Source organism: Lepisma saccharinum, chromosome 21, assembly GCF_977018435.1.
Source record: "Lepisma saccharinum chromosome 21, izLepSacc3.1, whole genome shotgun sequence".
Classification (NCBI taxonomy): domain Eukaryota; kingdom Metazoa; phylum Arthropoda; class Insecta; order Zygentoma; family Lepismatidae; genus Lepisma; species Lepisma saccharinum.
In genome coordinates, this window is record NC_139249.1 from 9720868 (window position 1) to 9737287 (window position 16420).

The 16420-nt window shown below is 37.1% G+C and overlaps 1 protein-coding gene across 2 annotated transcripts in view; it reads left to right on the forward strand.

Moving 5' to 3' along the window:
• The window catches only part of orb2 (cytoplasmic polyadenylation element-binding protein orb2), a 376691-nt gene that overhangs the window by 348399 nt on the left and 11872 nt on the right, over positions 1-16420 (forward strand). Inside the window, exons 4-8 of one of the 2 annotated variants that reach the window (XM_083142704.1) lie at positions 1771-1794; positions 6656-6865; positions 9519-9631; positions 10632-10842; positions 14911-15092. In XM_083142704.1, the coding sequence (XP_082998830.1) occupies positions 1771-1794; positions 6656-6865; positions 9519-9631; positions 10632-10842; positions 14911-15092 (740 nt within the window). The remainder of the gene's footprint in view (positions 1-1770; positions 1795-6655; positions 6866-9518; positions 9632-10631; positions 10843-14910; positions 15093-16420) is intronic. The other variant, XM_083142705.1, reaches the window with a different exon arrangement.

The following is a 16420-nucleotide window of genomic DNA, read 5'->3' on the forward strand; positions in this document are numbered from 1 at the left end:
CGTTTACTTCAGCTGGATTATTGAGCCTTAATACTTCTTTAAAGTTGCACTGTTAGATCGAGTTTTGACTACTGAGGGCCCCTTAGTAGCGGATTGGTTAACGCTCTCGCCCTTGATGCAAACGGTCCCGGGATCGAGGCCCCAAAATTTCGGCGTTGACCCAGTTTCTTGAGGATAATTGGGGAGCTACTTGAAAAGAAGAAGTAGCGGGCTCCAGCCTCGAAAGCCAGAAAACAGCGGCGATGGGACTCAACGCGCGTCACCCAATGAAAAGAGCAGCTCTGTCAGGCCTTGTTCCCTTTCAGGACTGTCGCGCTATGGAGTTTCTTTTAGTGTTTTTTTGACCGAGTTTTGAAATTTCAGTTTTTGAAATGTAATAATGTTGGGGCGATTCCATTTTAGAGAAATGAGTAATATGTTGTTGCTGTTTGTCGAAATTAATCTTTTATCACTGTTTTGTCACCTTACCAGTTCGATGAGAGGATGTATGGTTTTGTAGGTCAATGTGCAATATACATGTCAAGAATATTGTTACTAGTGGCAAAACATAACCCCTTTTTCTTACTTTTTGGTGGAATGTTGCGTATTAACTGTTTTGGGTACAACTAGCAATTTATCTTTGAATTCCACACTATCACCAATTTTGCAAAGTGATTTGGTGAGTTTCTAGGTTCTGATGTAGCTTCTCTCATTGAACATTACGATGTTAGAACAAGTTATCGAAAGACTTCTTAAATCCTTCAAGTGGAATTATATTGTGTAGTTATCCTGACAAAAACTGCAGTTGTAGCATTAGTTCTCTTCTTAAGCATTGCAGGCTAGTTGTGGATATTTGGGAATGTGGAGAGCAGCGTCGACTTCATGTGGTCTTCGGGGGAAGAAAGGGATGGGACATTACTCAAGAGAAGGATTTATTCTGAATCTTTCCCGTGTCAAAATTGCACTGAATCAATCTCATTATTCACAGAAGTGAACAGCAGACATTCACACATGAATCATATTCCACTAAAATGTCTATATTATTATTAAAGAACAGCCTCCACTTACGGGCAGGAGGAACAGTTTGTGTCCAACCAGACCCGAGGACCCTAAACTTCTCCTCCCCCACCGGTCTTTGCCCGTGGTGAGCTGAAGAAAGAGAGGTCTGTGGGGAATATCAAACTTCCGACGGCGTAGAAAAACACATGAATCGAAAGAGGAAATGTTGAAGATTTGATTTGTCGTATCATATTTTTCAAGCATCGTGACCAGCTTAATAATCAGCTTGAAAAATCGCTTCCACTTGCAACATGGGGAGAAATTCATACTCTCGTGTATGGTCGAGTTTATTTTTAGTAGCTGTGCCCCATTCCGACGATATTGAAATAAATGCACCGCTGGTGTGAAACTTACTCTTCACCTTAAGTCAAGAAAAATACAAGTTTTTATAGAATAACGAAAAGGTTGTTAGATACACTTAACGAAAGGTGAAAATCTCTGATTATGCATTAAGTTTCGTAGACCACTTCATCCCAATTGAAACCTTGTATTCATGTAAAAAGGTCTTCAAACATTTCATCGTTTAACTGGATTTGAAAGCGCCTTATTCTAAAAGTCACGTTGGGGTTGCAAACTTTGAATGTGGAGAGGGCGGATTCGTAACAGCATATCCTGCCAGTTGGTGTGTGTTGACATGTCAGTTGTAACTATATGTAAAGGATTTTATTTTAGATCTAGAGCTGTTGCTTACAGCTTCGTTGGAATCTAACCTGGGTGTTTTCTTTCATGCAGCAAGAAGTTTCGGACGTAAACGAGGTAGAGGCCAGCACTGATTTTAATTAATATAATTAAATACAGATTGCCTTGTTTCTGATATCACGTATTTTTTTCAACATCTAGATACGCCTTATGAATGTTCAAACTTACTTTGGAGTCGGTCGAAGTCAATTGTTTATATTGTCAGTTTTGTAACAAAGTAGGACATGTTTAAACCATGCAGATTTATTTTAATGAAAGTCAGTTTTCTGTAATTATATGCTTAGTGTTATTGAAAGCCTTGCTTGTACTTGTACATAACTGCTGGTATTTTGAATCACATTTTCTCTTCATGTTTTCGTTGCTTTCCGCCGCTTTTGGCTAAATCTCAAAGATGAGATAAAATTGATTTAGGGACGCACACAAAGGGACACTAATTCCCAGGCAGTGACTCTCGCCACCGAAGGTTCCGGGTTAGATCGTGAGCACACGTCACTCACTGCTAGAGTTGACGAGCTGTATCTTTGCGGGTGAACCCTGCCCAAGCGCGGCTGCGCAGTAGCAAGGGGGAGGAGCTACCGGCTGCGCGTCATTATCCTTGCGTTCTGTCCTTGCTGTCGACCATCCAAAGGGCGATTAGGTGGCAACTACATAAACATATCTCTCTCACACTCTGCGCGGAGTAGCCAAGGCACCCGCAAAGATAAAGCTCGTCAACTCTAGTTACTGCACTTACTTGTTCGGAGTACGCTCCGCCATGTTTGTCACGTGATTAAAGCCTAGTTCTTACTGGCTACCCCCAGGAGTCAGTACCAAAAATAGGACATGCCTAGTTAGCAAATTTATTTTGGTAACTAGTTACAGAGCAAGTAGAAATACCCATTTCCAGTTAGACAGCAGGACATTTTCATTCTTATGTCAGGGTAAGTGCCATATTTATGAAATAAACATTGTAGGTAAACTGCACATGAAAACAATTGATTTCTACCGACTCGGACATACACTGTAAAAATAGTCAAGCAATCAAAGATTACAACCATTGTTTTGTAAATAAAGATCTGCAAAATCAAATGTGCTTTGTTACTTTAGAAGCGAATTCGAATGGTAATACAAAGTTTTTACAGTGTATATAAATAATATTCATATTTATACGTAAAAATATTCCAAAAATTATCTTTTTTGCTTGCCTTTGCGGCATTTGTGCCCAAACTTATGGCATGATTACACCCGCTTGTTACTCTATCGATTGGATTGCAGCGAAGAACACGCTGTGCTCACTTCTACTGCAGGAGTTGATAAAACGGCAGATTACTGGCACACCAAGCCTTTGTCACCATCTTTATTCTCTGTCTTTATCGTTTTCTCTATTTATTTTACCTATCCCGTTGCATTATTTGTGAATAGATCGTAAACAATCGCACCATTTGTGAACACAGTTGTTGCGAGCACATTCCCGCCTTTAGCTTTTCTATACATTCTGTCTGGTTTCAAGGCATGAGATCACGTTGGCCGTTAAAGAAAAGTTCACTTTGACCCACTTCCCACCCACCACGGTCCGTATTCAAAGCATGACATCACCGCTCAAACGTATTGTTATTATCTTTGTGTACTTGGAACTTGGTTATTGAAACAGTTTGCTTAATGCAATTCGATGCACTATCCTTGAGCAATGTGTATAGTATGTCTATTGCATCTAGTATAAGATCTTAGCATGATAAATACCACTTTTTAAATATTTCTTTTTAATATATATACAGTAAAACCTCGTTAATTCGGACTAATGGGGGGATAAGTTGACAGATTTAACGAAAGTCTGGATTAACTTAAATAACCTAAAAGAACAGTAGAAAGTGCATTAAAACTCCGTTTATAGCAACAAGACACGTTTATTATGGTGTATTTAAAGGGCATGGCCTAAATACACTATACAGTACAGTACAAAGTCTGCGGGAAACAGAATTTCATCAGTGGTTGACTGCCTTTTCTTTGGGAAGTTCTCTTGTTGACTTCTAGCCACATTTAAAACCTTGCATTCTGCTTTCTTTTCTTTTGCCTGTCCGGATTAAGCCAATTCCGGATTAACGAGGTTTTACTGTATTAATAAAATGATATTGTTGTTCATGCATTGTTGGATTTTGTATGGATTTGAAACATGTGTGTTTTGGATTTTGATTGCACGTTCCTATGATTGTTTACGTGTTCTTTAATTATGAACTCAGATTCAATTAAGTAACATTTACAAGAGTAAACATTTGCATTAATTTTTGTATTGGATGTGCAGACATTTTCATTTGAGACCATATTCCTCTACTCAATTGAATGTAAATTTATTTTATGCAGTTCGTTTTGCTGTCATTATAAGGTAGATTAATGTTTTTCATTGAATAGTTAGGTTCAGGTTGAAACTTTATTTTAATAGGTTAAGAACAATGATTTCACTTACTTGTGATGCTGCTTGTAGAGTTTAATTTACCTTGCGATTCGGAACACGCAAGCAGGCTCGACCAGGACTCGATCCTGGATCTCTGGCATACCAGCCCTGGCTTTGCCTGATTTCTCGCTACTGCAACGGGATATGTTGCCTTTGAATCACTGCTGACATCGACTTCGACAGTGTCTAGTTTCGCCCATAATCAAGAGATCCAACGTTCGATTCCCAGTGAAGGCACATTCACAGTGGATCGGATCTCACTTTAAACTGTAGGTCCAGTCCCGAGTATAAAGTGTAACTTACTTAGAAACAAACTTTGACGAAGATAATTCACAAATTTGCGTAAAAGAAACATCCAGAATTTCGGTCCGAAAATTAAGTAAGTTCTCGGATACAAGGAAGAGTTTCCAGTTGGGGAAAGAGAAGGTGGGCGGGGCTTTTGAATAATCGGGGAAATGTAAATATATATCGCTCTTTAAAATTCCACCATGTATGTAAGAAGTGGTAGTTTATAATTAATATACATTTTAAAACAGTTTCTAGGATTAGGAATGACTATGCTTGATAAAATTGAACGTACATAATTGATGTAGAATTTTTAACTTTGTATTTTGAGTCAAACAACACGTGCCTCAATAATATTTCTATGAATGCATATGCCAAGCCTTCGTTTATTGACAGAGGTTGCCATAAACCATACTAATAACATATCCTTCGTTCTGTGATGTAGTAGACTGCTAAAATGTAGGCACTACTTTTTTCTTCTTGTTATTGATGACTTTGACAACACAAGGTTTCCGAGAACTTTGAACAAGAGATAATTAAGAGCTAAAGCTATTATTACTTAGGAACAAATTCTCTGGATTATACTATCAAGAAATCTAACAGAAAAGACACAAGAACGTTGGTCTTATTGCAAGGAAGATGTGAGGAGATTTCATTGTTTGCTATGTGTGTATGGATTACATATACTGATAAGAACCTTGTGAAATTATTGTTTTTCTATTATCAAATTAATTGTCACCTAAATTACAATGATTGTCTTTACTATGCAGCTCATCCTGAGTGTTTCCAGTGAAATCATTGATCTTAATTTTTTAAATGATATTTTAAGATATTTTAGTAATTATTGAATTTTCATAGTTCATTCCCTGGTACTTTAATTTACATTGACAGTATAACCCGATCATATTCAGTAGCGATATTATTAATGTTTGATATATATAAATGCAATGTGGTGACTTTGTTAGTGTATTCATGTATTGTAGGTTGGTTCCTGTAAACTATTAAAGTAATTTTTCCAGAACACCCATGGATTACACTGAATTCCAATTGGTGATCACTGAAATTGTTGAGAAATAGAAGATAGAGCCACATAAATTGTGTTTTATAATAGTAACTATTGTATCAGTAAACTGTGTTACAATGGTTTACAGTAGGAAAGTTTCATATTAGTATTTGTACATTTAATCTTATATAAGTGTAAATATAATTAAGTCAGTATAAACATTAAAGGAAATATAGGGTGTTCCGTATAGGATGCCGAATCAGAAAATTAAATAAAAATAGGGAAAATATCATTAAAAAAGTTATATTTCACATATATGTAAGCAGTAACATCTCCCATTTACGTATGAAAGACAATGTCAGGCATATGTCCACCCCTACTGAGTCTGCATGCATTTATACGCTCCACAAAATTATTGATAACCTTCTCCCAGATGTCTGTCCCGATGCCTCCAATCGCCCGTATGATTTCCATCTTCAGTTCCAAAAGGGTTTGTGGTTTGTTGGCGTACACCTGTGATTTCACAAACCCCCATAAGAAGAAATCACAGGGTGTAAGATCACGCTCCTGGAGTATTCGAGGATTTTCGGAAGAAAACCACAACAAACGAGTCAAAACAATCAAGGCTAAATTAATTGACATCCTATACGGAACACCTTATATAAATAAGATTATAAATATTCTGGAATATAATTGTTTCTGAATATTAGACCTAGATCCATTATAGATAAAAGTTTTGAGATAAATAGTTCCATGAGGGGGAAAATTATTTTGATCACTTCATAAGATAGAAATTCTTCAGAATTAATGATTTCTACCACTGAATTCCTATCATGGAAGATAGGAGATTTTAATTTTCAATGTGTACTTAATAAAACTATATTTCATTATTTTGCTCTATGGTTTTCAGGACATGTATGTAAAATTTCCACTTGCATGATTAAAAAAAATTGTATAGCTTCATATTAACAGTATTTCTTTCAGCACTGTAAGGTGTTGCTAGAAACTTCACATTATCCATTATCTCTGTAGTCGCATGGACAGGTAAATGGAATTTTTTTGTTTATTTTCTGAGTTTCTCCATATTGGATCAGGCTTACAGATTATTGTTTGTGTGTGTGTGTTTTTGATCAAATATCAAATATATGTGTGTGTGTGCACGTATGAAGTAGAATTTCATGAAATATATTTCTGTTTTCCAGGAAAATCTCCTTTCTTTCCTGGTTTGGAGGAACAAGCTGGTTTGCTGGAAGATCCCGCACCACATCTTGTGGACGGACAGGTCCTACCACCACCTGCTCCACCCCTTAGTTCTCCTTCACGGTCATCTCCTCACAGCCAAGGGTCAGAGACTGGAGAGAGATACTCTAGAAAAGTATTCGTAGGTGGACTTCCTCCTGATATAGATGAAGGTAAATAGATACTGTGGTAACGTTTTCTTCACACCTGTTGGTAAATTTGTGTAGTCGTTTCATCTTAGGGTTTGAAATTAGTGGTTCCGAGTCGCAATCATTTGTGCTTGTATAAGGTGGTCCAAATTTCTTGTTACCCTATGCAGAAAAATTTACAAAGTTACCGATCCAGAAGGTCAGTATGACTTCCACATCTGCATGTTCTGTGTTTATTTATTGAAATTTTCCAGTACATCAGAAGCCATTTTAAACCAGAAAGAAACAACAGTAAAACAATAGACTAAGATTATAAACACAAAAAGAAAGGATAACATAAATTAAACAAGCCAAAACAGTATCAAGGTAAACAGATCAGTTTCACAAAAGCATTATGTACAATTTTTTCTATGTTGTGATAAACGATGAATATGGACTGAATATATCTATTTGGTTTGAGATGCTATTGAACTGATTCGGTAGTCTATGGAATAATGAACGTTGTATGAGTGAGAACCTTGGAGTTGCAGTGTGGAAAGTTTTCGTTTTTTATGTCTAGGCACTCGTGAGTGAGAGTCTGTGGGTGGGATGTTGCATCTTAAGTTTCCATTTATGATCTTGTATAGCAATTTCATATCTGCAACATATCTACGAGTTTCTGGAGTATTAGGGTTATTGATTTCGGTGAATCTGTAAAGTAGGCCTAGCATATGAATTGCCTTTTTTGTGATGGTTGATATGTGATTATCGAAAGTTAATGTCTGTCTTGGTTAGGTCTATTTGTTAAATCTTGCAATAATGTCACATTGCACTTTTCTTATACTTTTACTGGTCTGTGGCCATTCATGTGTCCGTACACATGCTGCTCGCCATTCATCCACACTATAGTTACTCGTGGCAGCCATCTGAACAAATGTAATTAGCTCCACTGTGATAACCAACTTGGGGTAACAAGATATTCAGACCACTCGGTAGACTGGTTGCATCCATTCATTTGGTATCACAAAGTTCACTGCATTTATATCATGTTATTTCAGATGTAATTACTACAGTTTCAGTTCCTTTGGACCACTTGTAGTCGACTGGCTGGAAGCCACTTATGAATGAGTTGAAAGTTTAGATATAATGTTAGAACATTTTGATTTAAGGATGATATTTGTTATTCGTTTACAATTCATTTTTCAGAATTCTTTCCTCTGCCAAATGGAATTGAAAGTATTTGGTTGTGTTGATAAGTGACACATATCTACACAATGTACAGTTATTTACTTCTTCTCCCACAAGCCCTATGGGAAGAGAAAAAGAAGTGTACTGGTGCTCTGACAGGTCCTATCATTCCGCTTCATTGATACATTTCTTTTCAGTTCCCAAATCTTGCATCACACAAAACAAATCAAATTAATGTGACGATGGATAATTTGTAGTGCTGAGCCAATACCGATGCCGAAGTATTGGTATCGGAAAGTTTTGTTTGGAATTCATCTACCGATAGCAGCCGATACTTTTCCGGCATATTAGTCTTTCACGGCATCCTCAAAAATGCTGCGTGACATTTTCGCAGAGTTATCGTGGGAATTATGCCAAATTGAAACTTTCATTTTATTTGCACGAAAACTGTATTTTTTAATTACATAACATATTCTGATATAATTCTTGAACATTCTAAAGCAAATTTCTTGGTAAATTAATGCATATAATTGGAGAAGAATATTTACACATCAATATTTTGAACAAATTTTAATTATTTCATTTTTCAAGGTATCATTATCGGTGGGCATCGGTAAGAGTATCAGCATCGGTATCGGTTCAAAGTGATATCGGCTTGACCCTAATAATTTGTCTAGTCTTAAATTTGCCAGACTTATATTATTATTTTGGTGGTATTTGTTTTGATGTTGAGTAGTCGGTCGACTTGATATCTCTACCGAAGATTCCAGGTGTAAGTCTTTGTCAGTGCCCTGTCCATAGTTTCATGTAATAAGTCTTTCTCCTTATCTTATCCTATTGACTTCCAATCAAATCATATTCTGGCAACTTACCTTCTCAGATCCTTCTCCTACATCCTCCACACATTGTTTCTTTGCCTTTTCCTGATTTCCTCTTCATTCTAATTTTCCTCTTAAAATAAACTTTGTGCCTGCTCTGTTTGTATCTGTCCTTTCTACGTGTCCTGCCACTATATCGTGGCTGGTTTTATACTTGTGACAATGTTCCATGCAGGCCAAAGATTTTCCTTAATATTTTCCTCTCCAAGATTAGTAGCAGTTCCGAACTTTACGTAAGTGTAATTCAATATTAAGGTCCAATTTCAAATTTTGTTTCAGTCATAGTATAATGAATGGAGTGGTTATCACAGTGTTCTACAATGCCAGGGGTCCTGGATTCAAATCCTGGCCTGGGCATCGATTTCTTTCTGAGTGTCCCTTCATCAATTTCATCATATCATCTCATCTTCGCGATTGGGCAAGAGTGGCAGAAAAGCGAAGTAAAATAAACCAAATCAATCGGTCAATAAATAATTGACAAGCATTCTAGGTGATAGTTTTCCAATCTTAACCCTTTTTAATTTAATATTTTTAAAAATATATCATTGTTATAATTAAATATGCTTGTAGAATGGTTGCATCCATTAATTTGCTATCACAAAGTTCACTGGATTTATCTTGTGTTCTTTCAGATGAAATTACTGCAAGTTTCAGACGCTTTGGGCCACTTGTAGTCGACTGGCCGCATAAGGCTGAGAGCAAGTCGTACTTTCCTCCCAAAGGTTATGCCTTCCTCCTGTTCCAGGTACGTTGCAATGGACTGAATCTAGATTATATTCCGTAACGAAAACTATTTTGGAGTTAATCTAACATAGTTGCACACAAAATTATTATTTTTACCCTAGGTCACAAGCTCTATCACAGATTTTGAGGGAACTAACTAACTATTTAGTGGTTTTAGTATAAGTTGCTGAGGAATGTTGTTTATTTAAAATAATGAAAAGTTGTGGTTCTGTAGAACTTGAAAGCTAGGATTCTCTACCATTATCCAGCCGATAAAAATATCAGCTGTGGTGACGCAAACATTTTTGTTTCATTGGAGAGCATGCTGCACCAAAATGCGCAAATTGCAATATTTTCTTAATATTTCTCAGTGACGTCAATGTGTGCCAACACATTTTAAATATGCTGCTCAGTAGCTTTGTACACTTTGTGTATTTTGTATTTTTTCATATTACAATAAATTTTAAAGCAAGTAGTAGACTTGAATTTTAGCACTTATATAACTTAAGTAAGGCTTTATATACTAGTCCATCTTCAACATTGAAACCCCCACTTCTATGTCATTTAATAAAATCAATAAATTATATGCTTCAACAACATAACATAACATTTCATTCTAATTTAGCTAAGATATGTTAGTATTGTGACATGCATAAAGTAACTTGCTGTGAATATATAAACTTTGGGGCTAAGCTTTACGTTTGCAATTGTTCTAGATTATAGGCGAGAAAATGGTTAATAGTCAATGGCAATGAATGTTTTTGACAGACATAGCATGTACATATTACCATGTGAAGTAGGCTTGGTAGCTCAGTTCATTGGAATACCGGAACGGAATGTGAAAGTTTCACGTTCAAACTGTGGTTGAAACACGATTTTCTATGTACCTTTCAATATTTGATCACATTTTACTAGTTTTTAGTCTTATTGACAGTACGTTACATTGTAACGATTTTGAGATATTCTTTTCGAGTTAATTGTATTTGCACATCATTGGATACATTAATCTTTTTTCTCCCCAGGATGAAAGTTCTGTTCAACAACTTATTGATGCTTGTATCCAGGATGACGACAAGCTGTACTTATGTGTATCATCCCCAACTATAAAAGACAAACCAGTGCAGATAAGGCCTTGGCGTCTGTCAGATGCAGACTTCGTTCTTGATGCCTCAATGCCTCTTGATCCACGCAAAACAGTTTTTGTGGGTGGAGTTCCTCGTCCTCTAAAAGCAGGCAAGTTGAAAATCTACATGTTCAAGAACAATGCTCTATTTTGTGTAGGTAAAATGAATGAATGAATTTTTTTTGGTATGTTGGCACATATGGCCATTTTACACCCTTCAGTGAATGTGGAGAAATATCTCATTTTCTAAAAATCCTTATCAGAGACTTAAAAAGACCCTTGAGATAAGTTGAAAGTGCAAGGTTGTGAAGGGACTGCACAGACAAACACAACGCATTAAAAAGGTAAGGATAGAATAAAAACATCCTCAGAGACAGTGGAAAAGTCCTACTCTTCGCAACATGCGATGATAAATGGTCGGGAAGCTTAAAAAACTGTCTGAGGAAATAAGAATCGGCAAATTCAAGAAGGACGTGCCAAATTCATAGAAGATCACTAAAGGCAAACCCCATTTACTATGCCATAACATACCATTTATGTTAAAATAGTAGAAGAACTTGTAGCATTTTGTTGCTTAAATCAAATCTGGAGCTGTTTGTTTGAATGAATAGAGATGATATTGTATTAACGTCCGTGCCCCCTTCACACAATTACCACACTCTAAACACTTTAATTAGGAGGATGGCAAAAGTCTACCCATAAGTGCTAACTTCTTAGCAGTCGTTGAACACAGACACAAATATATCAGGGCTTACTGGGATACAAACTAAAGACAAAAAGGTTAAAAAATAACAACTTACGTGTGTGAGTATGAGATTTTTCGTACGACGTTTCGGAGGTTACACTACCTCCTTCTTCAGGTTAGACCGATGTTATTCAGACACCTAACATGGTGCCTCGTCGTGAAAGTGAAGGTTAAGGATTTAGGTTAAAATGTTGTGTGAAGGACACTTTCTAAAAAATAAAAGGAATGTAAATTACACATCTAAAACCGCGCAATCCCATAAAAAACAAAAGAACGTCCCATGCTGAAGTCGTTGAACTGCCGACCAATGCTCGGGGTAGGCGAATGCACGGTGTCAGCCCATAGCTGAGCTTTTTAGATGTGTAATTTACATTCCTTTTATTTTTTAGAAAGTGTCCTTCACACAACATTTTAACCTAAATCCTTAACCTTCACTTTCACGACGAGGCACCATGTTAGGTGTCTGAATAACATCGGTCTAACCTGAAGAAGGAGGTAGTGTAACCTCCGAAACGTCGTACGAAAAATCTCATACTCACACACGTAAGTTGTTGTTTTTTAACCTTTTTGTCTTTAGTTTATATATTTGTGAGTAATTCGCACATTATCAGCATGTTACTGGGATAATAAAAGGGTACACCATCTTTATATATATATATATACGTATATATTGGTTTATTATAATCTTAATAAAAGAATGTCTGTTAGCACACGTGTCTTTACCTGGAACCCGTACGTGCATTTACTTGTACCACACACGTTCTTTTACCTGTACCACCTTTAGTCTCGAAGAGATAAGGGGGGGAGACAGGGAACATCCAATTTATTCCTCGCAGAGAGGCACCAGGGAGAGTATAGGGACCTAATTTTATTTAGGGCTTGGCTCGCTGCTGACGTCACGGGCTCCCCTGTAAGAGAAAGTAGGAGGCACACGGTACCCCCAACCACAGCCGGGAACTGGCTGTAGCCAGTCGGTACCCCCAAAGAGCGGGACGCTTGGGTGGTAGGATCAAAAGATGCCGCGACACCCCCCGGCGTTAGTGGGGAATTGGCAAGCCAACCAGTGTATCCTATGCAGGGATGGCAGGTTAGGAAGGGAAGGTCTTGGTACTCCCAGTCAAGCAGGGCAGGTAGAACCTGAGTACCTATCAGCCGAAGTGATTGGATCAGGTAGGTAGGTTGCTGCCAGGCTCTTCTTCTTCTTTCTTCTTCCTCCTTCCTTCTGGGATGGCTTCTAGTCTTCAGGCTGGGAGGCGTTTACCCTGGATGTTTGCCTGTTGACATCAGGGAGCCAACTCAGCTCCGGGCCTCGCTGTGCTGGTTTTATACTAGCGGTGGCGCATAGGTGGTGAAAATCCTAACTAAAAGTACACGTTGCCAACTCACGTTTTGATTACATTTTGCAAACTCCGTACTGAGAATTTTCATGGTTTGACATCGAGAAATCACTGGTGGAAAAATCACAAGATTCACGTGTTAACATTTAGACAATACAATTAACAATGAGTCGGTCAGAACTCTGCATTACTAACAAAGGGTTTAAAAAAAAAAAAAAAAGGTAAAGTGTTCCCCTGTGCATAGCACCACGCCATGAAGGCGTATAGGGGGTGTGGGGGTAACGCCCCACACTTTCTTGATCCGGTCGTGAGTGGGGGTGATGTGATCAGCATCACGCCCCTGACCGCCTTTACCCCCCAGGGTTTCCCCCAGGTACCCATGTTATTCGACGCTGGGTGGGCGCCGGGGCCGCTTCCACCGTTAGAAAAGTTCCCGGATTTGAACCGGCCGGGGATCGAACCCGGGACCTTGAGCATGGTAGTCAGACGCGTTACCGACTGAGCCACCGCGGCCACAAAACAAAGGGTTTAACAATGTAAAATACAATTATTAACGTTTATAGAACAAGTTGGATTTAGAAGCAAAGCGTATGCCTTGCAGGGACATTCCACTCAACACTTTCAACTGAAATGTTAATTCAAAAAGAAAATAGCGACCATGCAGGGTCTATTATAATAAAGTGGCGACCACCACGGATCGTTATATGGTCCAGTAGTGTGTGAAGTAATTAGAAGAATTTCCATTATACACATATTGAATCCTTATATTTGAACAGGAATGCATGGGCATTGCCAGAATTTTTTGTAGGGAGGGGGTCATACCATTGATAATAAGTTGATTAGTGGAGATGATAATAACAATTATAATTGCTATTTTACAATAACTATTCTAAGTTAATAAAAATAAGCCTATTTTATTCCAAATTTATTATTATAATATAAATGAAGAGACTTCGCTACTAAACAAGGCATAACTTAACCACATGCCATTCGTCCACTTAAGAGCTGAAATCCAGTTTAGGCATTTACTTACTTTTCAGTTATTTAAGCTTTCGCCACATCATGTCAGGAGTTAGGACAAGAACAGTCAAAGTTTAAAACACGTGAAGGTAACTGGAATCGCATTCTGCACTGTCTTTTGCCGTCTATTTTTAACCTTTTTTAACCTAACTTACCTTTACAGGGTGACTACTCACTGGGAATTCCTTGAATTCTGGGAAATATGCATGAATTATTGCCCCCGGGAATCATGCATGAATTCTATGTGAATTTTTCTCCGTAGACGTGAAAAATTGCAAATTTTATTAATCCAAATCCCATTGAATTTATACATATTTATTAATGCTCTGAGGCAGGTTTTTCAGGTTGTTTTTTTTACCGAGGAAGAAAAAGAAAAGAAAGCTGCATGGGAAAAAGACAGAATTCTCTCAATCCCTTTACTTTGTTAGTGTCCTTTGTAGAACAATCTATCTCACAGACGGAAAATTAATGCAAGATATCTTGAAGTTGATAGGTAAATTTGAGTTTGCAATTCTTATACAATTAACATTTTATGGCAAATGTAAAATACGCACCTTAAATTAAGTATTTTAAATATATGTACCGTTTAATTGAATTGAATTAGAATTTTTGGATAAATTGGAATCGCACAGACTATTGCTAATATATTTGTGTGTGTGACTGTGTGTACATGGGCGATGAGAGGAGGTAATACGTAAGGCTGAAATAGAGAAAACATGTGCTTGATATTTGGATAGTTCGCCTTGAAAACCGGGAATTATACTTGAATTTTATCAACATCCTAGATTAGCCACCCTGCTTTTCATTTTTTTTAAACGTTGACTGTTCTTGTCCCGACTCCTGAAGGAGCCACATGATGTGGAGAAATCTTGAGTAACTGGAAAAGTAAATACATGCCTAAATTGGATGTCAGCTATTTTAAGAATACCAGTCCCAGTTAGTCTGAATGTGCATATAGTGGACTTAAAAACTCTAAACTTCGAGCACTGCTCTGTCATTTTACATTGTTGCTTGTGGCGATTTTATTTGACAGATGCATCTCCGGCATTTGTAATGTCCTGTTTCATTCATTTCAGTGGAGCTAGCAATGATCATGGATCGCTTATACGGTGGGGTCTGCTATGCTGGAATTGACACGGACCCTGAACTGAAATACCCCAAAGGAGCAGGTCGCGTAGCCTTCAGTAACCAACAGAGCTACATTGCTGCAATTAGTGCACGATTTGTTCAACTACAGCATGGAGACATAGATAAGAGAGTGAGTAGATGGTTTTCTTAATGTAATGTTCGTTGTTGTTACGTTCCTCATTACTGTTACTCTTTCAGTAAGAAAGGTGGCTTGGAAATGTTGTTCGTAACAGTTTTTTTCAGTTCAGATCCAAACAGCATTTTCTTGTGGAAACTTGGGTTTCTGACTGTGCGAGTGAGTGAGGATAGTTGATTTTTCATACTCTGTGAAGGTGGGAAAGAAATACTTACTTTTCCTTACATTTATTTATTTATTTCTCAAAGGATTCCAAATGCAGCATTAGTAGAGGTACATATTTTTGGTAAATAAAAAAGCAAAATTTCGGTACAAAAACCAAGTCAATTTCGGGTTCAAAAATGGCAAATAAAATAAAATTTTGCTTTTATATTGGTGAAAAAGCGGTATATAAAATGACATTTTAGCTTTAAAAATATGAATATAATCCAAAATTTGATTTAGAAACTGCACTTACTACACAAAATAAACATATCCTTTCTAATAGCACATTTATGTTGTTACCAGAGTATTAAGTTTATTCCTGAAAAAAGGGATCAATTTTTCTTCTCAAATATTTACAGCAGAATTAATCATTTTCCATGAATTGCATAACTCGCAGCATAATTCTGACTTCAGAAAGTATCGCATCGGTAAATAAACTCTAAATTTCGTGTTTAAGAGTGTATTTCACATTTTGCAGTTCATTTCGCATCATTTCGCTACAAAACATGAAGGAAAATGCACATCTCGCCTTTCAGAAACATGAAAAATTAACATTACAATGTGTTATTTCGCATTTAGTTTTTTTCTGTCAAGAACGAAATATGCATGCCCCTAAGCATTAGCCATTACATTGAAATGTAATAACAATAGAAAGTAACAATAAACAATAACAACGTAAACTAAAATTGCATACATGTGATAAAGTGGCATATATATTTTTACACAACATCCTTCTAAAATGTGCTTGGTTTTAAAAAATGTCGATTCGGTTTGTTAAATTGTTTTATGGGCTGATAGTCTGTGCAACCGGGTATGCTGGATGAGTCATAATTTTGGTTTCTGACACACAAAAAATTGAGTGCTTCTTCTGGTGCAAGACAGCACTCGAAAGGGAATTTCCTGGAGAAGAGAATCAATTCTGATGTTCCCATTGACTATTTTTTTGGAGGAATATATGGTCTGCCAGTCTGTGTCTATTTTTGAGGAGTATGGATGTTTAATATTTTCAGAATGATGGGCTTTTGCAAGTGTTTGTGGATTGAATTCAGTGACTGACAATGGCCAGGAAGAAATTTAGAATGGAATTTAGTGAATCTAAATTTGAGAGAACAGTATTC